At 37.7% G+C, this 24,749-nt stretch overlaps 2 protein-coding genes, 1 long non-coding RNA gene and 1 pseudogene across 3 annotated transcripts; 3 read left to right on the plus strand and 1 right to left on the minus strand.

Moving 5' to 3' along the window:
• The first annotated feature begins 3,937 nt into the window (after nucleotides 1-3,937).
• LOC117627266 (ribonuclease TUDOR 1-like) lies at nucleotides 3,938-10,504 on the plus strand. The gene is made up of 17 exons (XM_034359254.1): nucleotides 3,938-4,073; nucleotides 4,442-4,637; nucleotides 4,854-4,928; nucleotides 5,030-5,143; nucleotides 5,250-5,360; nucleotides 5,472-5,678; nucleotides 5,790-6,008; nucleotides 6,086-6,193; nucleotides 6,413-6,583; nucleotides 6,679-6,876; nucleotides 6,974-7,327; nucleotides 7,425-7,655; nucleotides 7,738-7,929; nucleotides 8,009-8,089; nucleotides 8,176-8,373; nucleotides 8,881-9,258; nucleotides 9,911-10,504. The coding sequence occupies exons 2-17, from the start codon at nucleotides 4,479-4,481 to the stop codon at nucleotides 10,097-10,099; spliced, it is 2,985 nt and encodes a 994-aa protein (XP_034215145.1). The 5' UTR covers nucleotides 3,938-4,073; nucleotides 4,442-4,478; the 3' UTR covers nucleotides 10,100-10,504.
• Nucleotides 10,505-15,333: 4,829 nt separating this feature from the next.
• Nucleotides 15,334-18,135, minus strand: LOC117629354 (calnexin homolog 1-like). The gene is made up of 6 exons (XM_034361912.1): nucleotides 17,986-18,135; nucleotides 17,808-17,877; nucleotides 16,166-17,295; nucleotides 15,999-16,070; nucleotides 15,802-15,915; nucleotides 15,334-15,716 (listed from the first exon to the last, which is right to left on the minus strand). The coding sequence occupies exons 1-6, from the start codon at nucleotides 18,073-18,075 to the stop codon at nucleotides 15,567-15,569; spliced, it is 1,626 nt and encodes a 541-aa protein (XP_034217803.1). The 5' UTR covers nucleotides 18,076-18,135; the 3' UTR covers nucleotides 15,334-15,566.
• Nucleotides 18,136-18,440: 305 nt separating this feature from the next.
• On the plus strand, nucleotides 18,441-21,389 carry LOC117629355. Its single transcript, XR_004586071.1, has 3 exons — nucleotides 18,441-18,556; nucleotides 19,116-19,941; nucleotides 20,049-21,389. It is a non-coding gene; the product is annotated as an uncharacterized LOC117629355 (long non-coding RNA).
• A 20-nt stretch (nucleotides 21,390-21,409) lies between these two features.
• LOC117629053 lies at nucleotides 21,410-23,366 on the plus strand (annotated as a pseudogene).
• The last annotated feature ends 1,383 nt before the right edge of the window (nucleotides 23,367-24,749 follow it).

The following is a 24,749-nucleotide window of genomic DNA, read 5'->3' on the forward strand; positions in this document are numbered from 1 at the left end:
GTTTTTCCTTGCATGCTTCAATTGGAAACCGTACAATGCGTAGGTAGTTGTTTTAGAGGGAAATGTCGTTTTGGATCATTATTGATCCTTTTAGCTGCAAGTAGATCAAGTTCTCTCTCTCAACCTTTGTGTCTTACATTATAAATTTAGCAAATGAATGTCATCATCCATCACTACCACTCTTTGATCTGCTCTTGCGTGTGATGTATGTTTCCATGTGCATATAGAGGTACTAAAAGTTCCACAATCAAATGCTTTGGTCGACAATGTATAATAGTTTGTAACAACGTGATTTTTGGGATATGTTTGCGATTTTTTTCCTTTTCTATTTAATGACAAACGTTATAAATGGCTAATTATTATCACATAAATTACTATTAGACAAAGGTTATAAATAGCTAATTATTATCACATAAATTACTATTATCCGATCCAAAGCATAAGGGGTGACATTGGAAAAAAAAATGATTTAAAAAAATTAAAATTAAAAAGATTACATCATAAAATATAAAAAAATGAATGTAATCCTATGCGGCACAAGAGTCAATGAACTAGTATCAAAGTCACCAAATCCGAAGATTAAACCCAAGTTCTCAATGGAAATTTGGATCTGTATCAACTTTTCTATTAATAAATAGTATAGCACCTTATGCAACGTTGTTGGGGTGAACCAGTTACCCTCCAGTAATCTGCTTTGTTAATGAATTAATGCTGTGATGTTAAGCAGAATTACATATTTACTTGTGCTTTAGGTCCTCTCAATGGGATTCCTTATGGATTGAAGGATATAATGTCCGTTCCCCACTACAAAACAACGTGGGGTTCTAAAAGTTTCAAAGACCAAGCTCTTGGCAGTGAAACCTGGGTGTACAAGAGGAGAGGTGCTAAACCTTTTGAAAATGAATTCCAGCTATACGTGTTTTCGTTAAACGGCAAAGCTTGTAACTGGATCACTAGCATATGATGACATCTGGTTTGGCGGAAGGACAAGGAACCCGCGGAATATTGAGGAATTCACAACGGGTTCGTCATCAGGACCTGCTGCCTGCACCTCAGCTGGTATACTTTTCTGTAGTTGCGAGCAGCTTAGCATTTCCATTCCCTTCATCCGTAATCTGTTGTCCTGCAATTTTGTTTCTAGTAATCTCTGCTTAGCTTAGAAATCTTCAAGTGCTCCTCATGATTATATGTGGCTTATAAATGCACCTTTATAGAAACTTAACTTCATCGGATTTCCTTTTTACAAACATAAACTGAAAAAGCTGTACTTTTGAGGAAAGCATTTCGGAATCTTTGTTGCTTAGAACTTTTTACAGGTAGGCACATTTTTGCACAAGATGACCATAACCCCAGATACCTAGTTACCAGTTAGGTTAGCAGGGTCCAGACCCTACCCGTTCCTTGTACGTTTGCTCAAATTTCCAACTGTTAGTTACACTATTAAATGTTGATGGTTGGACTCCAAGTGATCCTCAGGTCATTGATCATCAAAGATTTAATGTGACTAATCCATTAAATATTTAACTATCAGTTTATTGTCTTGTTTATAGATCTGAGATGATCAATCACTGCATTGCCAATGAAGGCATCAAAGGGAAAGCTAATTCAAAAAGGACGGGACAGTTTTATCGTTGATGCCTTCATCGGCAATGCAGCTGATTGGGAGAGAGTTTGTATGGGAAACCTTGTAGGGATGCCAGTAATTGTTGTTCCAGCAGGATTTTCCAAAATATCTAATCCACCTTGACCTTGCAGTGACTGCCGTCGAAAAACCACGACCACCACCAGCATTTATGCTCCCCATCGTGATCACATTGTGAGTGTTCTGTTTCCTTCGGATTCCGATACATCATTTCTTTTAAATGTGCAGGCTCTAGCAGTGGCAATGGCATACTAGTCTATGACTGATCTGTGATCGCCATAAGCAACGGCCTCCTATTGATGATCTTGGACCAAATGACTCAATTCCAAATCCATCCACATTTTCCTACCCTCCCGGGCTGCTGCATTTTAAAGCCCAAGTTTAATTTCATGCCTGCTTTACAGCTCATATGATGTGTGTGAAAAAAATGAGCCCATAAGTATGGGTTAATGTGTATTTCTATAAATGATGAAACAATATCTTGGTGCTCCATCCATATAAACCAAAATCAAGCTAAATATTTATTTTATTTCTTTGTTTAAATAGTCTAAAATAGGAAAAGGGAAAGGGACACAGACTTTGTCTTTTGTACTCCTTTTTATTTATTTATTAATCTAACAAAATTCTATTGCCTTTTTATAAAATAAAATAAAAGAATATGGGAAAGGGGTTTGTAAAAAAGGCTGAAAATTGTCTCTTATATATATGGAAATGTTTACTAATCTAGGCCCATGATCAAAGTCTTATGAAAACAAAACCTTCCTTTATTTAGATTGTACCTCTAAATCTAATCAAACACATGAAGAGAAAAAACCCAAAACTGTTAGCAGAAAATAGAATTGCACCTGTTTTTACCATTTCTGTGCGCTGTTTATGTTTAAAGCCAGATTGCATGTGTAGCTAGCTATCTTTCACTCAAAGCAAAGCAAAGAAGTTACAGAAAGAAACTCAGTTTGTGGAAGTGGCAGGAAAGTACCACTGCCTCTGTCACGGCACACTGCTCTGCGATTGTCTTTTTCTATTACCAGGCAGATAATTTTTAAAAAAAAATTATTCTTCCATATTTATCTCTCTAGATTTTTGCCCAAGAGTGGTAAAAAAGTTAGGCCTGTGGTGACGCCAGCACTGTCAAAGCCAATGATTACTCAGAATTCTTTAAAAGAAAAATAAAACCCAAATCTAGTGAAAGAGATCTTCAGCTTCCACTTTCTTCATTAAACCCGTTGCGATTTCCAGAATTTAATGCATTATGAGATTCTATTAGGGATGAAGCATTTATGGTGATGAAAAATTGATCGTTATTTTTCATAATAATACAAAATTATAACGGTCACATAAAAAGGGTTTTACCATTTCATGCATGAAAAAACTTTAGTCTTTGTAATTTTTTATTTGCTACTAATATAGCATTTTTCCAGTGTAATAGAAGAGGCAAATGTTTAGAGTACTTTCTAAATTCTCTCACATTATGAGAAATCTAAAATATTGTGGGGTGCACATAGGACCCATCACTATAAAATCTAGGAAATGTAATCAAGAGAAAAATTCCACATTGGACCCATCCCTAAAAAAGTCAAAGAAAAAATATCGTACAATAAAAAGTTTGTATTTTCAATTGATCCATATAAAGTTTGCATTTTAAGTTTCATCTAAGTGCAATTTATGTACTATACGATGTGCAAGTGCATTGTTTTATCGATTGTCTGATTTTGATCTTTTAATCTCTTCAGCCAACAGTTAAAACGTAAATTGCAATAGTGTATAAATCTACAATAGAAGGACTTTATATTTGATTAATTACATTAAATTTCATATTTTATTTTAGTGATAATATTATCCTTGTTTGTCTAAAAAGAGAAAATCGTTGTGATTACTTATGAGAGATTATTTTCTTGTTTGTTCGGGACATGAGAGTTGGTGACGTCTTAATTGAGTAATTAGTTAAATAACTCCATGGAGGAGAGGAAATCAAGGTTCCAAAAATATGACATAATAAAGTGGGCCGGTTAATTTGTCCCAATCTCTGTCAGAATATTTTTGGGATTAGAATTTAGATAAGAGCTGAGTTGGGGGATTGGACAGGATCGTAATTTCACAGTTACCACCACTAAAAATAACCAATAACTAATTAATATTTAATAATAATCCCAATAAATCCAGAAAAGGAAATCTTATTCAAACTAGGATTTAAAGACCGTAATGGTACGTTGGGTAATTTCGAGCCAAAACGCGGGGTATATAATAAACGTATTGCTGGATGCAGAGCTCATCGTCGTCTATATATGCAGCTTATGAATCACATTGCGAAATCTCTCTCTCTTCGTTCTCTTTCGCTCTGATCCGCCGCTCGACGACGCCGTTGGACGAACCGAGGATCCGGAAAACCACATCAATCCGGATAGATCTGAAGGGCCTGATCTGATCCAGCTTGGTATTCTTCTTCACATTCATAGATCTCTCTCTCGGAGAATTTTCTCTTGGATCATTAATCGGATTGCTGTTGTTTACATTAAGCGTAATTACAAAGATTTTGACTGAATACTCGTTGGTAGATCCAATAATCAAACTGGTTTTTCAATTCTCTTTTTTTGGCCATGTGATATTAAAAATGTCGTTGTCGTATTGATGCATGATGTTGTTGGTTTGGACTTTGGATCTGAATGAAGTTGTTGTGATATGGATGTGATTGTTGGTAATTGTAAAGATTGTGGCTTTGCATGTTGGGTTGAAGATGTAAATAGTGCTGATGATAATGATGTGATGTTTGAAACTTAATTGGGTTGGTGTTGTTGGATTCAGTGGTGTAGATCTCTATCAATACAAGAAGGCTGTTGAGATGGCATCATCAACAGCTGCGGCCACAGGATGGTACAGAGGGAGAGTGAAGGCTGTTCCTTCAGGGGACTCGTTGGTCATCATGGCCCTCACAGCCAACAAGGCAGGCCCCCCACCCGAAAGAACCATCACTTTGTCATCCCTTATGGCTCCGAAACTGGTAAAACAAATAACATCCCTTTGTGTTCCATTGTATTTTTAGTTTCCTGTTTTTGTAGCATTGTTTTAAATTCTTGGTCTTTTTCATCATTCAAGGAGTGTGCTGTTATGTATTATGATTTTGTTTCAGCTCAGTTTTCTGCATTAGTCGTGGATTTGCCCGGTTGTTGACGTTCTTTTGGTGGTTTGTTGTTATTGTTCTGTTTTGTATTGCTAGGCTCGTAGAACTACCAAGGATGAGCCATTTGCATGGGACAGCAGAGAGTTTCTGAGGAAGCTCTGCCTTGGAAAGGTGCTTATATTAAATACTTGTTTTTTGCTTTGTTATTATAATAGTATTCATTTTAAAAACAATAAGTATGATGCATCCATCTCATTATATTTTCCCAACAGGAGGTGGCTTTCAAAGTGGACTACATTGTACAACAGATAGGGCGAGAATTTGGCTCTGTTTTTCTTGGTGACAAGAATGTTGCAATGCTGATTGTTGCTGAAGGCTGGGCAAAGGTTTTTATCTTTTTTGTTTCTACATCTATTGATTGCTATTTTTGTATTTAATGTTTAATTTGAATGGGTGTAAGCTGAATCTTATTTTTTTTATTTTTATGTGCAGGTCAAGGAGGTTAAACAGAACCAACAGAAAGTTGAAGCTAGTCCTTATATTGCTGAGCTGCTACGTCTCCAAGAACAAGCTAACACCCAGGGCCTTGGTCTCTGGAGCAAGGTATGCATTTTCCCTCCTTATTTCTTATATTGTACATATAACTTGTTACAGCATGTTGGAAGTTAACTTCAAATTTGTTACATAAGCATTATCATTTGTCCTTAATTGCAGGTTCCTGGTGCTGCTGACACATCCATTAGGACTCTGCCTCCCTCTGCCATTGGTGATCCTAGCAATTTAGATGCCATGAGTCTGTTGGCTGCAAATAAGGGCAGGCCCATGGAAGGTATTGTTGAGCAAGTTCGTGATGGAAGCACAGTTCGGGTCTACTTGCTTCCCGATTTTCAGTTTGTTCAAGTATTCGTTGCAGGAACTCAGGTATGCATTCTTTCTGCATCTGGACAAGTGTGCACAAAATTTGGTTTCTATCTACTTCATATTCAAAGTACTAATATGAATATATAACATATTTTTCTCTGTTCCAATTAGGCCCCATCAGTGGGAAGGAGACCTATAGCTTCAGAAGTTGTTGCTGAACCAGAAACAACTTCCGATAAAACAAATGGTGATGTTTCCACTGAGCCTCGAGCCCCTTTAACTTCTGCCCAAAGAATTGTGGCTTCAACAACATCATCTGTTGAAATTGCTGCTGATCCATTTGCACTGGAAGCTAAACATTTTACAGAAACTCGTGTGCTGCATAGAGATGTAAGGAAATTTCTACTTTAGGTTATCTTGGACAGTGAGTTTATTACAATTTTATGAATATTGTGGTTGATTTATAGGTCCGCATCGTTCTGGAAGGTGTTGACAAATTCAGTAATTTGATTGGGTCAGTATATTACCCGGATGGGGACTCAGCGAAAGACCTGGCCCTGGAGCTTGTTGAAAATGTAAGAGCTTAAACTTTGCAGTGATTTCACATATAACATTGACGATGACTAATGTGTTCATATTACTGAAATTTGGAATACTTATCACATGCTTTCAATCTTTTCCATGTAGCTTCTTGCATGCTTTAATGTTAGTTTGCAGATCTTTTATATCCTCTCTCAGACTTGTAGTTATCTGTTGTAAGACCTCTAAGGGGAATGCTGTCAATGCTTATCCAGGGTTATGCAAAATACGTTGAATGGAGTGCTAACATGATGGAAGAAGATGCGAAGCGGCGGCTGAAGGCTGCAGAGCTTGAAGCTAAGAAAAGCAAGTTGAGGATCTGGACAAACTACGTACCCCCAGTTACAAATTCAAAGGCAATTCATGACCAGAATTTCACTGGCAAGGTAGTATTTACTTAAATCTATGATTATCTAAATTTATCTCAACACTATGCTTAGTCATGTGTATTCGCACATAACTGATTTTTGCTTTCTTCCAGGTTGTGGAGGTTGTTAGCGGGGACTGTGTAATTGTTGCTGATGATTCTGTTCCATTCGGCAGTCCACTAGCAGAGAGGCGAGTTAATCTTTCAAGTATTAGGTGCCCGAAAATGGGCAATCCTCGTAGAGAAGAAAAACCGGCTCCATATGCCCGTGAAGCAAAAGAGTTCCTGAGAACACGCCTTATTGGACTCCAAGTATGAGAACTAATTTTGATACATTGATTTCTGTGTGATAGAAATCTCTCTCTTGGTTGGAAATAAATTTTAATTTTATATGTGGCATGTTTTGCAGGTGAATGTCCAAATGGAGTATTCAAGGAAGATCACGGCAGATGGAGCTGCAGTTTCTACTGGACCTGCAGATTCCAGAGTCATGGATTTTGGATCAGTCTTCCTTGTAAAGGCTGAGGGTGATGATGCTCCAGCACCTGCTTCATCTGCTCCTGGTAGCCAGCCAGCTGGGGTGAATGTTGCTGAACTGGTGGTTGCACGTGGCTTTGGCACTGTTATTAGACATAGAGATTTTGAGGAGCGGTCAAGCTATTATGATGCCCTTCTTTCGGCGGAATCACGTGCTATTGCTGGCAAAAAAGGAATACATTCTGCCAAGGATCCTCCAGTGATGCATATTACAGACCTGATGCAGGTGAGAAATCAAATATAGTCATTAAAGGGATGGATTCTTGTTGTAAGAGTCGGAATATAAATTTCACTCATTCCTTTGTTCATGTTGTCTCTTCCAGGCATCAGCTAAGAAAGCCAGAGATTTTTTTCCATTCTTACAAAAAAGGAGGAAAATTCCTGCCGTTGTGGAATATGTCTTTAGTGGCCATCGTTTTAAACTATTGATTCCCAAGGAAACATGCAGCATTGCCTTTGCATTCTCTGGTGTCAGATGTTCCGGTCGTGGGGAGCCCTATTCAGATGAAGCAATTGCGCTAATGAGACGAAGAATAATGCAGAGAGATGTTGAGGTTAATCTCATTTAGCATTAAAATATAGTAGCTTTCCCCTTGGTTTTGTTCTTACTTTGATAAAATTGTCTCTCTTTTCCAGATTGAAGTCGAGACTGTTGATAGAACTGGAACTTTCTTGGGATCTTTGTGGGAGTCAAAGTCAAAGACCAATGTGGCGATTGCCCTTGTTGAAGCTGGCCTGGCAAAATTTCAAAATTCCTTTGGCGGTGAAATCCCAGATGGGCACCTTCTTGAACAAGCTGAGCAATCTGCAAAAAGGCAGAAATTGAAAGTATGTGAAGCACAGAATACCTGTATAAAACAGCTGTCTTCCTGTTAAATATGCTAATTTATTTTCTTTTTCTTTGCAGATTTGGGAGAACTATGTTGAAGGAGAGGAAGTTTCCAATGGTTCAGCTGTCGACAACAACAAACAGAAAGAAGTGCTAAAGGTACTTGGAATGCGATTGCATCAATTAATGCCCCTCCTATGTGCTGTAAAATGTTAAGTAACATCTGTCATGCTCTTTGTTTTCAGGTTGTGGTAACAGAAGTTTTGGGAAGTGGTGGTAAATTTTATGTTCAGACAGCTGGTGATCAGAAAATTGCCTCTATACAGCAACAGCTTGCATCCTTGAGTATTCAAGAAGCTCCCGTGATTGGTGCTTTTAATCCTAAGAAGGGTGACATTGTCCTTGCTCAGTTTAGTGCAGATAATTCGTGGAACCGAGCAATGGTGAGTTACAACCTTAAAAATCAGTTTTATTTTCCAATTGTAATAACTTTTTTAATCTTCTGAGTTATTTCAGTGCATTACAGCATACTTTTTTTTTCCCTTCCCTCCCTTTCCCATTTTTTCTAACAAACTGTTCCATTTTTTACATTGTTAGCATTTTTTCTTACAAGAAAATGGGTCTGGAAAATATTTCCGATGAACAAATTGAGATGACAAAAATTTTGTATTGATTAAGATTTATCTCCAGCCCTTTGCTTCAAGGAAAAAGATTATTCTTATTTTTAACTGGAGATTTCTCTATATTCATAGTTGATGTTGATGGAAAGTGAACGTTCTATAACCACTTGCCACTTGCTGATATAATAAGTTTCACTAACAAAGTCTATAATTAGCATGATAGTTTACATTAACCGAATTACATCTGAGTGTGAGTACATTGAATGTTCCTTATGCCGAGTCTATTTGAATATTTTCAAAATTTCTAACTTTTGTATTTCACACGCAAAGATTGTCAATGTACCTCGAGGAGCTGTGGAATCCCCTAAAGATAAGTTTGAAGTCTTCTACATTGATTATGGTAATCAAGAGGTTGTCCCTTACAGTGAGTTACGGCCTCTTGACCCTTCGGTTTCCTCTGCACCTGGTCTTGCTCAATTATGCAGCCTTGCATATGTTAAAGTCCCGAGCTTGGAGGAGGACTTTGGTCAAGAAGCAGCAGAGTATTTAAGTGAGCACACATTAAATAGTTCCATGGAGTTTAGGGCCATGGTTGAGGAAAGGGATCTTTCAGGGGGAAAAGTTAAAGGCCAGGGAACTGGACCGGTTCTTGTTGTGACTCTTGTTGCTGTGGATGCTGAGATCAGTGTAAATGCTGCCATGCTTCAGGTATGAGTTATAACCTTCTTCTTTATTTGCGGTGCTTTTAAAGCTTGTGTCTCTTCAATTTCTCATATGCACCTAGCAGAACTGATCCATTCCGAAAATATCTATTTTGTTGTAATTTGTCATATGCACATCATCTGCAAAAGGAAAGATAAAAGCATATGGCAGTTTGAAGTTTTGGAACTTCTAATTTTTATTTTAAATTGTTTGAGGAGTCTGATGTGGTATTCTTGTGTTACATTTGAGGGAGTCGTATCCATATTGCATAATACCATCCTATTCCAAATTTGTGAATATATTTGAGGGAGTCCCTTTTACCATCCTATATGTAATACACATACCAAATTTCTGACTATATTGGGTTTTTTATGTGATCTATAATCCATTTTACTTTTAATCTAAGGAAGAACTTAATACATCTGTTGTGAACTTACGAGTAATGTTATTTGTAATTAATAATACTCTAAAACATTTTCATAGCCGTGCTTCTTTCCAAGTTTTGAGGGCTTGCCACATTTCCTACTGGCTGTGTCCCATTTTCAATTTAATAGAATCCTCATAATATATAATCGTATAATGCTTATCTTAATCTTTTAAAGCTTTTCTCCTGAATTTCTTTCTGAATCTCACCTATTCAAATTTGTGGAATTTTCAGGAAGGACTTGCTAGGTTAGAGAAACAGAAGAAACGGGAAACCAAGGAGCGGAAGACGGCAATCGAGAACTTGGAAAAGTTCCAGGAAGAAGCAAGGGCTGATAGGCGGGGGATGTGGCGCTATGGAGACATCCAGTCAGATGATGAGGACATTGCTCCTCCCGTTAGAAAGGCTGCTGGCAAGCGATGAATATAAAATAGTAGTGACATAAACCAAGTTACATCCCCTGTGGCCTAAAGATGAGGTTAAGTTATAGGCATATATCATCTGCTTTTTAGAGTAAGAGAGAAGGGAACATGTTGCAGCAAAAACTTGCTTAAGTTTTGTTTTCGGTCTCCCGGATTGTCTTGTTTTTTAGATGAGGGAACAATTTTTTTCAGACAATTCCAATAAGGTAAACTCTAACCATATGTGTTCAGTCTCTCTGAGGCCAGCACAGACAATTTTGTCTGTCGACCAAAAAGCTTAACAATTTGTGCTTTTCATTTATTTGTTATTTGTAGGGTTAATGACAGTTTAGTACTTGTGGTTATGCTCTTAAGACATTAATTTCTTACTTCTCAATTTTTACAATAACATACCTCGGTCTTTTAACTTTGTTATAATGTGATTTTGCCGTTAGGGTTTTCATTAGATCTTGTCGTTAGTTGCTTATGTGGCACTATGAGTTTCATTTTTTTTTTTTTTTTTAAATTTAAATTGATTAGAATATGAATAAAATTTTATATTTTTGGAAAAATATTGAAGAAAAAGATATGATTATAAAAAAATCCTAGGACCTCTCTCTCTCTCTCTCTCTCTCCAAACAATCTGACAATGTTAGCTAGAAAATAATGTTTTATCTTCAAACTTTTTCACTCGACCAAAGAAACACAAGCATTTGCAAAAATTTCCAAAACTTATCAAGACACCCACACCCCAAAACCCATCCCCCCTTCCTCCTTCGTTGAACTTAGCCGCCGCCTCTATCATAATATCTCTCTATCTCTCTCATTCTCGGATCTAAACTTGGTGAGTTATTGTGTCGGCATTGCAGAGGCCAAAGAACTTGGCGATGATGACGAGCACATGACCTTGGGCTTCGGTGGTGGTTGGATCTTTTATTGTGGTTGGGCTATGAACTCCTCGACGAATCTAGAGTTTCGGGATCTAGATAGACATGCTAGGTGGGCTGAATAAATATCGGGGTTGGGCATCAATGGTTGGCTGGTTAGGGAAGAGGGGCGGGGGAGGTTGGAGCTATGATGAGAGAGAGAAAGAAGTATAGCACAAGATCTGGTATATGAAAAGCCAAGACCGGATCTCCTTTTTTTGGTTTGAATTTTGAGTGTTATGATGATGATGAAGAATATGGTTTTGTTGACATTCAGATCTCCCCTCCCCATCCCTCCTTTCTGTTTTTTCACCCACCAACCCCCACCCCCCTCCCGGAACCCCATGCCTCAACCACCCAGACCCCCTCCGCTTCCTCTCCCCTCGATTTCTTCTCCCACCCCCTCATATTGATTTCTTCTCCCCCCTCGCCCCACCCCTCACTTAGCAACCTGCATAACCAAGAGGGATAGGGAGAGCGCAGAGGAGAGAGAGAGAGATAATGGGTTGTATTTAGTCTGAATCAAGGTCTAAAATATCGATGATATCGGAAATATCGGTAGTCTAAAAATATGGAAATTTTGATGGAAATATCGGGATATTATCGATATCGATAAAAATTGAACAAAAATCATGCAAATTGTAAGAAAAACTTGGAAATTTTCATTGAAACTTTGGAGAATGTTTATTTAGTCAATTATCTATGAGTTTATCACAAAAAATTAGAAGGAAATGCATTGCATGATGGATTTAACTAATTTTAAGTTGATTATACAGCAAGCGGGCAAACACTATGAGTGTAAAAAATATGTAATAATTAATGAAAAAAGATTAAATACACCGTAATCATTTATATATAATGATTTACTATAATATTTTACACTTTATACATTGCATGGTAAGATACATGAGTGACTTAGTACCACATAGAGTTCCTACGAGGTTCAAATTTTCACTATCTTCATCATCTCTATGTGTAGAATAAGTGTATTGTGAAGAGTAGTCATCAAATGATAAATCCCCAAAATAGTTTTGCATGTAATTGTTAACATACCACCCATATAAATATAAATATTTTAGCATATTATCACAAAAACATAAGTGATATGGTGTTTAAGGTGTTGGAGGAGTAAAATGGGAGGAGTTCATATCCCCTTTGTGCTTTTTTCTCCCCTTTTTCCCTTTTTTTTTTAAAAAACTTTTTTTTTTCCTTCACATCGATATTTTCGATATTTTCGATATTTTAGCGATATTACACCGATATTTTGACAAAATATTGCTGAAATGTGAGCGAAATTATCGACGGCGATATTTTCCGATATTATCGTCGATAATGTCGATATTTATACGATATGTACATGGATATGTTCCAAAATATCCGTGATTCGAAAAAACCGAAATATCCTTGATATTTCCTCGATATTTCAGACTATGGTCTGAATTGTAGCAATGGTCCGTAAAATAAGAGCCAATTTTACTTTTCAACAAATTGTTATGGCCTTCCTTTAATTCCACCTCATGTTGCATTATTGGTCTTTTCGTCAACAAAGTTAAATTTTCTGTTAAAATTAAGGGTAAATTGGAAAATCCAATATAAAATATTTATTAGATAAATAAAATCATTAAAAAATCAACCCAGTCTCTCCATTTGAGGATGTGGGGAAGGAGGGTTTGATGATTGGGGAAGTTGATTTTTGGAGAGGATAAGGAGGTCTTGAGCCACCCAAAGTTGAGCTACACCTCATTGGTTGGAGGCAAAGAAAACCATGCTGATGCATTTTACTATGTCCAGATAAAATCCATCATGGTTTGGAGGGGAAGTGGTTGACATACCAGAGGAGACTTGGAATTTATCACCATAAGGTGCTGGAGGCTTTGAGCCATCTGGGATGGTTTGGGTTGTTGGGTTGGTGAGGTATATTTTGGGGGAAGAGGATGGCGTGCGGTTGGGTTTAGGTAGAAGGTGGTGGCTAGGTAAAAGTCTTAGTTACTTCTAAAATATCTATTATGTGTCTGACATGTGATCAATTTTGACAGAAAAACAAACATAATTGATGAAAGGACTAGTGGTGCAACGCGAGATCTAATTGAAGGACAACCATAACAATTTTGCAACATGAGGGACAAAAAGTAAAGTCAAGTAACAGTCAAGAGACCTTGCTAAAATTTAGCCATTTTATTTATATTTATTTTATTCTTATTTTGTAGTTGGTTTTTTAATATTTTATTCATATTTTAGTTAATTTAAAATTAAAAAATTAAAAAATGTGGGATCCATAGTGCCACGTAGGCAACTAACGGAGAGATAGTGGAAACCCTAACGGTGAAACCACATTATCATAAATTTAAAAGACCAACATATGTTTTTATAAAAATTGAGAATGTGAGGATTAACATGTCTTAAGAGTGTAACCACAGAGTACTAAATTGTAATTAACCCTTATTTATATCTCGGTCAAGCTTGTCCAATTTTCTTATAATAAAAACGAAAATAATTTTCCAATGAGCTTTCACACTACTTCAGAACAACTGGTATTTCATTTGAATCAGAGCCCCAAATTTCGCAGCCTGCTGTTGTATGAGGTGGTGGTGGTACAAGCTTCCTCTTATTACCCATGCTCAAATTTTGCAAGATGTTTGTTATTGTTGCACCCACACGACATGCGTTGCCCAATATTAGTAAGAAAAGAAAGCAAAAGAGGATAAGGGAAAAAAAACCACCACTAAGCCCCTTCAACGTATATCAAGTTTTAGAAATTATATTAGATAATCATTAGACTTAAAAGAAAAGTTGACCTAAACGTTGTTTGCGAATAGGCTAACAATATATATTAAATTTCTGATACTATATTAGACAATCATTAGACCTAAAAGAACGTCGTTATTGACTCCAACCGAAAATAAAATCTCACCATCGACTCTCATGCATCCATCCGGTGGATGTTACACAAAGCCATCTGACCCCATGGCTCTGTGGCAGGAGGTTTCACTATTGATGAGTTGAACTCTCTCAAGTCTCCAATAGGAAATACCGCTTGTTATCATATTATATTGCTGAATTGGTCTTGTTTCTGCTTTATTTCTTCTCTTCTTCTTTTTTTTCTTTTTTTTTTCTTTTTAATGAAACCTAGCTTGATTGATTCTCAGAATGAGTTATTTGAGAATGTAACCCACATTCCAATTCAAATGTTCGTTTGTGCAACAAGGAATTAATTTTTTTTTTTCCTTCTTCTGTTTATTAAATAAATACAAAGAGTTTTTGAAGGACAAAATAGATGTCCCTAATTTACAATGGGGTTACTTGGTAATAAAAATGTGCAATAAAAGCATTCTCGGGGCATAAAAAAAGCATGCTCTCAAAAGGTAGGACACATTTAGTTTAAGGTTTAGGAGATTGGGAATGAGTTTCAAATTGTATTCCCTTGTTTGGTAAGTGCACTCTTGGGAATGCAATTATGGACTCATGGGTTTGAACTTCCTATGTAAGGGGAAGTTCAAACCCTTGGCTCACCTTAGGAAACTTTTTCCCCCCACCGGGGAAAGCATTTAATGTGATTTTTTTAGACTAACTTACTCATATTATTATTTTAAAATACCATTTTTGACCCTTAAGAAACTCTTCGTATTAATAACTTTTAATAATAAAAAATTAAGGGTGGTGTTGGAAAACCGATCAACTTTTCATTTCTAATATTGCACAAACCAAACATGAGAATGAGATAAAATAACATTTTCCTAGTCCTCATTTTCTAGCGTTCCTAAACATGGGAATGGACATCCTCCATTCTCATCTCGTGGGATTAGACATGAAAAGTTTACTCCGAAGAAGTTTAATTCGTGAACCAAACGTACTCAAAGGGTTCATTTATTAAAAAAATGCAATTTCATACTAATTCTTAAAATCAGCTAACCAAAATCGCATACCCTAAAGAATTATATGTGGGATTTTAGACCAAAATGGTGTAAATAAGTTTTCCTATTAATTTTGCAATCAGCAGAATTGTTAGTTCGCAATCAAACACCGAAATTTTTTTCTCCATCAACATCAAATTTTGACTAACATCGACCTTTTCGCGTTGAGGAGCATCTTTTATTTTGCAAATTTTGAAACCAATGATTTTATAATCTCTGAAAATAGGTTCGTTTTTTAGTAATTTTCAACTCCTTATCTTTTAAATAGTATTCTTCGTTTTCTATTCCATCAAAGTTTTATTCTTTGTTTCTTTATTTTTTTTTAACGGAGAACACAAATTTCAATGGAATTTCAAGTCGAAGAAAGAGGGATTAGCTATGTAACATTTGGTTTAGCAACAACAATTAGAGTCAGGACGGAACTACAATAACAATATCATCTGCTGTCATAGAAATCTGGAAATGAAGTATCACAGCTTAATAGATCTGTCATTTACACTCCTGATACATTAACTGTTTCAACACAAAGGCTAAAAAAGGCAAAAGAAAAAAATTCCGACATTCAAGAATGACCTACACAAAAACAACTAGGCTCAAAATTTGATGATAAAGGAAGTGAAGATTGTAATCAGTAGCTTTCCCTCTTCTCACTTCAGTTTTCACGCCTTACTGTCCTTCGGCGGGGAGCAGCAGCTGTTTCCTTCTCGTTCTCAGAGGAAGTACCTTCCTTCTCCTTCTCTTCTTCCTTTTCCTCACTGCTTGAAGCATCGGCCGTTCCAGTGGTTTTCTTCTCAACTATTGCCTGCACAACACAAAGACAAAGCAACATTTAGCGACAGCAATAACGAGTATTTCTTTAGTTCTTCTAAAGGGCCTTCAACACTTACAGGTTTCTTCCCACCAAAGAGTAGCTTGATAAAAACTGTGAAGATGATCACCGCAATGGAGACAATGATGCCAACGGTGAGATTCGGTTGTTGCTCTGCCTTTTCAATGAGATCCTGCAAGACAAGCTTGGATTTTAGGGTGCATTCCACAAAAATCACCCTCAAAACAGATCATGAACAAAATACTGATGACTTACAATTATCTTAGACTTGTGGGCACTTAAGAAGGGAATATCAGCTACGGTGTATAGGAGGTCAAATACTTTCTTCTGCAGGAATTGAAAATACATTCAATAACCGTGCCAACTAACCATCATATAAATGCCATAAAACCAAATAGAACTGATATTGCAGAAAGCTTTACCTGGAAGCTGGAGAGGAACCCTTCTGAACCCTGAACATCTTCCTCATCCTTTTGTTTCTCTTTCTCAACTTCAAATTTTGGTTTCCAGGTGGTTTCCCGGTATGTTTCTGCAACTTTCTCATCTTTTGTGATCAAAATGTTGTCGAACAATATACCATCTTGCATTGTCCAAATCTCAATGCCAACAGCAGCTACAGGCTCAAAGTCTGGTTGGTCAGCTTCAAAGTAACTGGGGTTTGGAATCTCCTGAGGCTTCCAGATACCCTTGTAATTAGGGTTGTCGATGAGTGGGGCATGCCATTTTCCCTTGTAAGCTGGATTTCTCTTCATTGGCCTCTTCCATTCACCACAACCAGGGGCTGTCACACACTTTGGGTTTTCGATCTTTGGGGCTTCAAATTCACCATCCTCCTCATCATCCCAATCTTCTGGTTTTGTGGCATCAGGATCATCTATCTCCTCAGGCTCATCATCCAACCATCCTTCAGGTTTCTCTGCTTCTTCATCTACAATTTCAAGGGGTGCATCCTCGTCCCAGTCCTCTGGCTTTACAGCATTAGGGTCTGGGATTTTGGCTCTCTCATCCCAATCCTCAGGCTTCTTATCTTCTGGATCAGGAATTGTCTTGGTAGGAATAAGAGGAGGCATAAAATCATCAGCTGATAGGAAATTCGCCTTCCTCTTCTCCTCCCCATCAACTAGAATTCGCAACTCATTGTCAGGTTTCAGAATGGCAGTGTACACATGAGAAAGTTTGTCAGATGGAACAGAGGGAGGGGTCGTCAGATGGTGCTCAACGTACTCTCCGGTCTTGGGATTCTTATGCTTAAAAATAAAGTGAACCTTGTTTGTGAGTCCACATTTGTCAGGTCCAAACATGATCGAATAAGGAGACTCATTGTCGAATATCTTAGGTTCCCATCCAGCCTCCTGCGGTCGAAGGTATTTCAGATAGGCACCACCACATTCAAGCCCGTTTTGGAGACGAGTCTCAAATTGGAGGACGACAGTTCCATCCTTCAGACTCACAGGCTTCTCAAGCTCCTTCACTATTGCGTACTTCTTAGCCTTCTCACTCACAAGAAGGCCATAATCCTCATGTCCCTCACTCTTTGAATGAGTCCACAGACCTAAATGCAAATTAGAAAATAAAATAAGTTTCCAACACACAAAATGGAAAGAAATATACCAAAATCATGATGGATGAGCTACAATTTTCAGGTTGGTTAAGCAGGTAACATTAAAAAAAACTTCGTTTCTGTTATGGGATCACTATGATTCACAGAAACCATGTGATCGCCCAAGAACAAAATCCAAGCCCACAATAAACAATCCCATCATAACAGAAGGACTCATTACTGATAAATCTTCATTATACACCTTGAAAATCCTATCATGTAAAATATTCATGAATGTAAAAGGCAAAAATTTACAAGTTTTCCCATCGAACTGTTTGTATGGTCGTCTAAGTCCATCTAGAGCTGATAGCTTAGCACAATGATCTAAGTTTGGCATACATACATGGCAACCTTTTTAATACAATTCAGATCGATCGCAAAACGATCCAATATCTACAACCAAATACGCATTCATTAACATAAAGATATCAGCTTTTTGCATAAAAATGGAAGAAAGGACGAACCTTGGTAGTCATCTTTGCTAGAAACGGTCCAGCGACCTTCAAATGTTTCATCAAATGAGTCGTAAAAGACCTAAAACGCCAAATCAATCAAAATTCATTAGCAATTGGGATTGAATCTGAGACTTAAAGCTTAGAACTCTAACAACTGCAAAGGAAGGAGAAGAGTCAGATTCATTACCGTATCGTCGGAAGCAAATAACTGCTGAAATGAAAAGCAAGCTACGAGCAGAAACAGCACCGGAACGACACCAGCGCGAACCCTAACCATCTTTATCTCTCTGTTTCTCTCTCTCGCTCTTTCGAGTTCCTTGACAACTCCTTTCTCGATACTGAGTTCTAGTTCTTCTACATATAGATCTCTACAACGCTGCCTTCGACTTGCTTCCACCAATCAAATCACGTGCCACGTTCAATGGGCCAATGGCGTATCGCCACGTCACAAACTTGACGCATCGTTGCGTCCCTCGCGAGTTTGCGACCAACTTTTGGTTCTGTTCTTTCTTAGTATTGGGCCAGGTCAAAGCCCAAAATGAGTATTGGGCCAACTCAATTCAAGTTTTGCGTCTATATTTTATTTTTATGAAAATATAAACAATTTTTTTCCCACGTTTTGTATTTTGTGTTTGGAGTAAGATGGCTATGATATCTGAAGATCTTTTCTCTTCAGATCTGTTCTCTATTTTCTAATCGGACGGATTGGTCTGAGTTCTCTCTCCTTTCATTGGTCTGAGTGCTCTCTCGTTCAAGAGGTTTCCCTCTCTCTGTCTCTGTGTCTCTCTCTGTCTCTCTCTGTCTTGTTGATTTTCTGGTTGCCATCTGAATATGCAATGCTTTAATGTAAATTTCAAATTCTTTGCCTTTCTCTGATTTCCCCTGCTTAGAGACTCATGTGCATTAGCTTATCCAAATATATGTAAAATTCTGCGATTTTCGTTGATATGTTTAGACTCTTATATACATTATGTGACTTTCATTCTTATAATTATATATGTATTTGTTTAGACTTTTATTTCTGTGACTAATGCCCTAATCGTATGTTTTGCATTCTGTGATTTTCATTGATATTTTTACCCTCTTATATATATTCTGTGATTTTCACTCTATTTTTAGACTTAACTCTCCCTAATTTTGTGTAGACTTTTATTTCTGTGACCAATGCCCTACTCCTGTTTTTTGTATTTATATATGTTTAGACTCTTAGATTTATGTTCAAAACAGATGTAACTCTCCCAATTTATTGGTTCAACTTTTGTTAAAATCCTTAGCTAACAGCCTGAAATTATGTCGATTTTCTGTGAGTGGTTTCAGATTATGGATAAGCAGGTACTGCAGCAACAACTTGTTTCTAAAAACGCAATGCTAGAGCGGCAACTTGTTTTTGCTAACGCATTGAAAGAGCAGCAACATGTATTTGAGAACATAATACAAGAGCAGGGATATTTTCTGGACCAAATTAGACAAGATTTCGAGTTGCAAGCTAAGGATCTAGTTTTGGGTGCTTGGCTGAATAGGTTTTCTTTCCCTAGCACTTCCGTGGACGCATACTGTAATGGCGTGGTTATGTTGAATTTCATAGGAGAACTATGACCGTCAAATTTGTTTTGGTTGGGATGGGTGATGTTGCTTATTTAGAAGCATAGAATGTCTATTTGTTGTCTTTTTGGTTTTGTCATGATCGGATATCTCGTCCTTTGATGTCCGGTGTGACAAAGTGGGTTCCTTGTTGGAAGGACTCAGCCACTCTTCCAACGTGGATTCAAAATTCGGATAGCAGATAGCAGCCCACCCTTCCAGCAAGGCACCCCCTTGTCACACCGAACAAACATCAAGGGACGAGATATCCGATCATGACAAAACGAAAAAGACGACAAATGCACATTCTCTGCTTTTAAATAAGCAGCATCTCCCAACCAAAACAAATTTGACAGGTCGTGGTTCTCTCAACCTCAGCAGCATCTCCCATCCCTGATCCTTCTGAGCAGCTGGGGAACAAGGTTAAGGACTTCCGTGATTTGCAAACAATGTTGGATTCTTTGTTTTTTGAATTGCAGAGACATAGTCATCCCAATTCCATTGGTTGCTGGGCAGAGAAGGATTGGTTCATCTATTGTTTTGTTAGTGTAGCGCTTTTGTCGTAAGTTTCATCTAAAGTTTTGTCAGTCTTGTGCATTTGTTGTAAGTTTGTTTTGTATTATAACTGCATGAATATCTGTTTTTGACATTTTGTTTGTTTTGTTTTAGGTATGATGATTATGTGGACAGAATTAAAGGCCATCCGTTTTTTATGGATGCTGTGGACATGATGACATATGTTGAAGATCTTCACAATTGCATACATCTACATACGGTTCGTTCGAAAAAATTGGAGTAGGTGTTGAGTTCTCCTCATTTTGATAGCTTGTTGAATTGGAATGAAAATAGCAAAATGAAGAAGTGGAAGTATTATATGAGGTGCATTTATGCTTACAAAAATTCAGACTATAGTGGAGGTACTGCTATTGATTTGTTGAGGTTTATTTGCAACACTACCGCCCTCCAACCACGATAATCACTGGATGAAGACGTGAGGGAGTTCTTCCCAGAGTTTTTGGATTGTATTCACGCTATGATGGTTTATTAGCAACATGAATCAACACTATTACTCTCCGATCAAGATCGAACAACTAGATGAAGACACGAGGAAATTCTTCTCTGAATTTTTGGAGTTTATTCACGATATGAATGTTTAGAGAGGCTGCTGTGGAGAGTATACTTGAGGCTGTCTGTGGTTCGGGGTTTGGAGTGGCTGCAGTGGAGAGAATATGAAGAATAATGAACTTGTGCATTTACGTGGCAAGTATGAAAAACGTTTCTGGTAGTGTGACAGGTGGAACGAAGGATACGCAAGAAATGATAGATTTCTATGCTGCTCATGGATTCAATATGCAACTGAAGCTCTCCAGAGGCTAGTTTAAAAAATAAAAAAAAATGGAATTCTAGTTTGTAATCGATGTTGAAAACTCCCTGAAATGAGACCATAAAAGAAAAGAAGATTTCCCTTCTTGTAATGTACATATTAATAACTTCATATGGAACTGTTGGTATTGGAATTCAAAGCATCTACCGGCAGTCGGTAATTGTTGGGTGATCATTCACCTTTGTGTGGAATTGTATCTGGGATTCATCCGATGTTTGATTTGCTTGCTATACAGTGTCTGTTTATGGTTGCACAGTCAACAATGAGCTCTGAGAAAGTGATGAGAACTGCCTTGGATATGCAGCAAGGGATACATCCAGAGTTCTATCTCATTTCAAATTTAGACGCAGGTGTGGTTGAACAAGGGCAAGCCGAACCCGAGCGAAGATTAATCCCATCCTTCGGATGTGGGGACACCTCATGGTATTTACCCCAAAAAAAGAAAAACTTATTAAGATAATTACGTACATCATACAATTTTCCTTGAAGGTGGACTAATTTTGTTATGAACATATATCAGGGCTCTTGGCATTGATGATGTTTCCCGTAAAAATTTGCCCACTGGGGAGTTTATCATAATTTCTATATGGTTTAGCATTTCGTATTAAAAATGACATTTATTCTTACACTTGAGGTCTTATATTCTATGTCCTCATCTCTCAATATTGTTTATATTTAAATAAAATAAGTGATATGTAACATTATAATTTTTTTTTGTTAAGCACAGTATAATTTATAATTTATAATTTATAAGCACATCAAAATCAACGAACGAGCCTTCAATGGCAAATTGTTAATTCGACTGCTCACAACAAAATCAAAATGGCCTGCTCTGTTAGAAAAGTGCAACGGAGAGCACGAGGCCAAGCAGTTTTACGAGCTTTTGTCCCACGCCATTACTTCAGGCGTCTTAGCCCACGACTCGTTCGTCTCAAGCAAGCTCCGCCTTCGCTCTCTCCCTCACGGTCTCGGCTTTTCTCGCGCCCTTTTCTCTCAGATTCAAAACCCAAATGTCTTCGCCTGCAACTTCATCTTCAAAGCCTACTCTCACAGCTCCTCCCCACAAGAAGCTCTTTATCTCTACAACTTCATACGTCGTCGTTTTCCCCATCTCCTACCGGACAACTACTCCTTCCCTTTCCTCTTCAAAGCGTGCAGTCGTCTCCAGCTTCCCCACAAAGGCCAAGAGCTTCACGCTTTGACACTCATTCTCGGACTGCATGACGACGTTTTCGTTCAAAATGGCCTCGTCTCTATGTACTCTGCGTGTGGCCTACTTGAATCTGCTCGTAAAGTCTTCGACTTGGTACCGGGTCTGGTTCGCGACGTGGTGTCTTGGAACAGCGTTATTTCTGGGTGTTTACAGAGGCATCGCAACTGGGATGCCCTCCAGGTGTTTGAGGAAACGCTCAGTGATTGGTCTACGAGGCCCGATAAGGTGACTTTGGTCAGTGCTCTCACTGCGTCTGCGAGGTTGGGTTCTCTTGGTTTGGGGAGGAAAATTCATGGGTTGGTGCTTGGAAGCGGGTTTGCGTTGGATGTCTTCCTGGGTTCGTCTTTGATCGACGTGTATGCGAAGTGCGGGCGAATGGATGATGCTCGAAAGGTTTTCGACAGAGTTCCACACAGAAATGTGGTGTCTTGGACTTCTATGATTGCAGGCTATACGCAGTCAAGCTCGTTCAAGGACACGATAGAATTGTTTCGTGAGATGCAATTAGAAGGAGTTGAAGCAGACGCGGCAATGGTTGCTTGTGTTATATCTGCATGTGGGCATTCAGGTGCATTGGACCATGGAAGGTGGGTGCATACCTACTGCGAAAGAAGCGGCATTGACATGAACATGTCAGGGAAGAATGCTTTGATTGACATGTACTCCAAGTGTGGAGACATTGAAAGGGCTCTTGAAATTTTTCATGGCATGAGCTCAAGAGATGTGTTTACATGGACTGCCATGAGTACAGGTCTTGCTATGAATGGGGATTCTGTTAGAGCATTGGAAATGTTTTCACAAATGGAAGCGTCAAGTAATATCAGGCGAAATGAGGTCACATTCCTTGGGGTCCTGTCTGCATGTAGCCATGGAGGTTTTGTGGAAAAGGGTTTTCGGTATTTCAAAGCCATGTCTGAAATTTATAAACTCGTTCCTGGCATCGCATTGAACACTATGGGTGCATGGTGGATCTTCTTGGTGGAGCAAATTTGTTAAATGAGGCTGAGAAGTTCATAAGAGCTATGCCCATTCATCCTGATGTGGTCATATTCTCTGCTTTTTGCATGCAGGACTTACGGGAACACAGAGTTGGCAGAATTTGCTGCCAGAAATATTGAGAATTTGGAACCAAGAAGGTTTGAGTCTCGTGTTTTATTATCCAATTTATATGCTTCAACATCAAGGTGGTTTGATGTGAACAAGCTGAGGAAAGGTATGCCTCTTCAGGGTATCCAAAAGCAGCCTGGCTGCTCTCTCATAGAAGTAGATGGCCTTGTTCATGAATTCACTGTTGCAGATTGTTTACATAGTCAAATTCATTCTATATATGAGACTGTAAGAGGAATTAATAAAGTTATACGATCGGAAATATTTGCTTAGGGGTTTTGGATTTTCAGCAACAATGTGAGCTAAAGTTTTGTTCAACTCTCAGGCTGTGCAACAAGCAATTCTTACTTGATAGATGACAATATGCAAATTTTTTACAAGGCAAAGTACTCCTTAATAGCATCTGATAGAACTTTGTCAAAAGTAGCATTTTATTTCTGTTAGTAAAAGCATTTATATTAGTATTTCAAGTCGAGCATTTTGCTAATAAATGAGCTATTCTTGGAATGAAAGAGACATTAGCATCCTCAAAATGTTCCAAACTCTTGTCATCATCAATGAGGCCCGGCCACAAGGTGTGCGGGCTAAGCGATGGCACAGGGCCCCCAAAAAAATGAGCCCCTTATAAAATCTTTTTGCCCAAGAGTTATAGTTGCAATTTTATGTGTGTAATTGATGCTTTTTAGGCTTTATTCTAAAAAATTCGGGGCCTTGTTAGTGGGCATCTTTTACATAAATTAACAAACTTGGCATCTAAGGTTGAAATTTTTTGTATTAATTTTTGTTCTAAATTAAGAAAAGAGGCCACCCTTAATCAAAGAAGAAGCAAAAGATTTTCTTTTTTCATTTGGCCTGGGACTTTCCAAAGTTGTCATACATTTTTTTAACAATGATACCACAACAACTTTATCTACAAACACATAAATCGTACTTAGAGGGAAAGAATGAAAAGCAGGACAAGATAAAGCCCCTTAATGCTTCTTTGGTTAATCTCTATGCCTTTATATGTTGGGATTGCAAACTGATTTTCTCCTCTTATTTTTGTTATTATATATGTTCCCTTATGTTCTTTCTTTGCCTTTTGGGTTTCCTGACAAAAAGGGGAAGAGATGACTGTGTGAAATTATGATAAAAACGGGGAAAGATTGTGTTGTGGAATTAAAGGGGGAGTGATGTTGTAAGTTTGCTTTGAATTACATTTCTTCTCCCACATGCTTCACTGGTTTTGTTGTTTCATAATGTGTAGGGATTTAGAGCTTCGAGTTTAGAGTAGCTTTCATTTGTTAAATCCCATGCATTTTATTTTTACTTGTAATATGTGTTTTGTCTAGGAAATGTCAAAGGGGGAGATTGTTAGTATGAAAATTGTATTGGCATTTCCTAAACTGTAGCATAGGTTGGGAATTAGTGTGTGAATATCTCTTACTGAAAGTTTTGGCGCAACACATTCAATCCCCGATTTTCGAAGTATAACTTGATAGATATAAGGAACTTGATTTCAGGTAAATTATGACATAATCATCCATTCATTATACGATTCCTAGTTGGAGTTATTTTCACTCAAATGCTTTTATATTAGTCTTATTTTTAATAGGATTAAATTTTATCTCTTGAGATTATTTTCCTTATTGGACCTTATTCTAGTTTAAGTAAAAATGTCCTTTTT

The sequence above is a fragment of the Prunus dulcis genome, chromosome 5 (genome assembly GCF_902201215.1).
Source record: "Prunus dulcis chromosome 5, ALMONDv2, whole genome shotgun sequence".
NCBI lineage: Eukaryota > Viridiplantae > Streptophyta > Magnoliopsida > Rosales > Rosaceae > Prunus > Prunus dulcis.

Excerpts from the sequence above, each read along its gene's own strand:
- LOC117627266 (XM_034359254.1), top strand. The coding sequence starts at position 4,479 with ATGGCATCATCAACAGCTGCGGCCACAGGATGGTACAGAGGGAGAGTG. Across the intron at positions 7,328-7,424 it reads ATATTACAGACCTGATGCAG|GCATCAGCTAAGAAAGCCAG; the intron begins GTGAGAAATCAA and ends TGTCTCTTCCAG. Across the intron at positions 7,930-8,008 it reads CAAAAAGGCAGAAATTGAAA|ATTTGGGAGAACTATGTTGA; the intron begins GTATGTGAAGCA and ends TTTTCTTTGCAG.
- LOC117629354 (XM_034361912.1), bottom strand. The coding sequence starts at position 18,075 with ATGGTTAGGGTTCGCGCTGGTGTCGTTCCGGTGCTGTTTCTGCTCGTA. Across the intron at positions 17,878-17,985 it reads TATTTGCTTCCGACGATACG|GTCTTTTACGACTCATTTGA; the intron begins GTAATGAATCTG and ends TTGGCGTTTTAG. Across the intron at positions 15,717-15,801 it reads TCTTTGGTGGGAAGAAACCT|GCAATAGTTGAGAAGAAAAC; the intron begins GTAAGTGTTGAA and ends TGTGTTGTGCAG.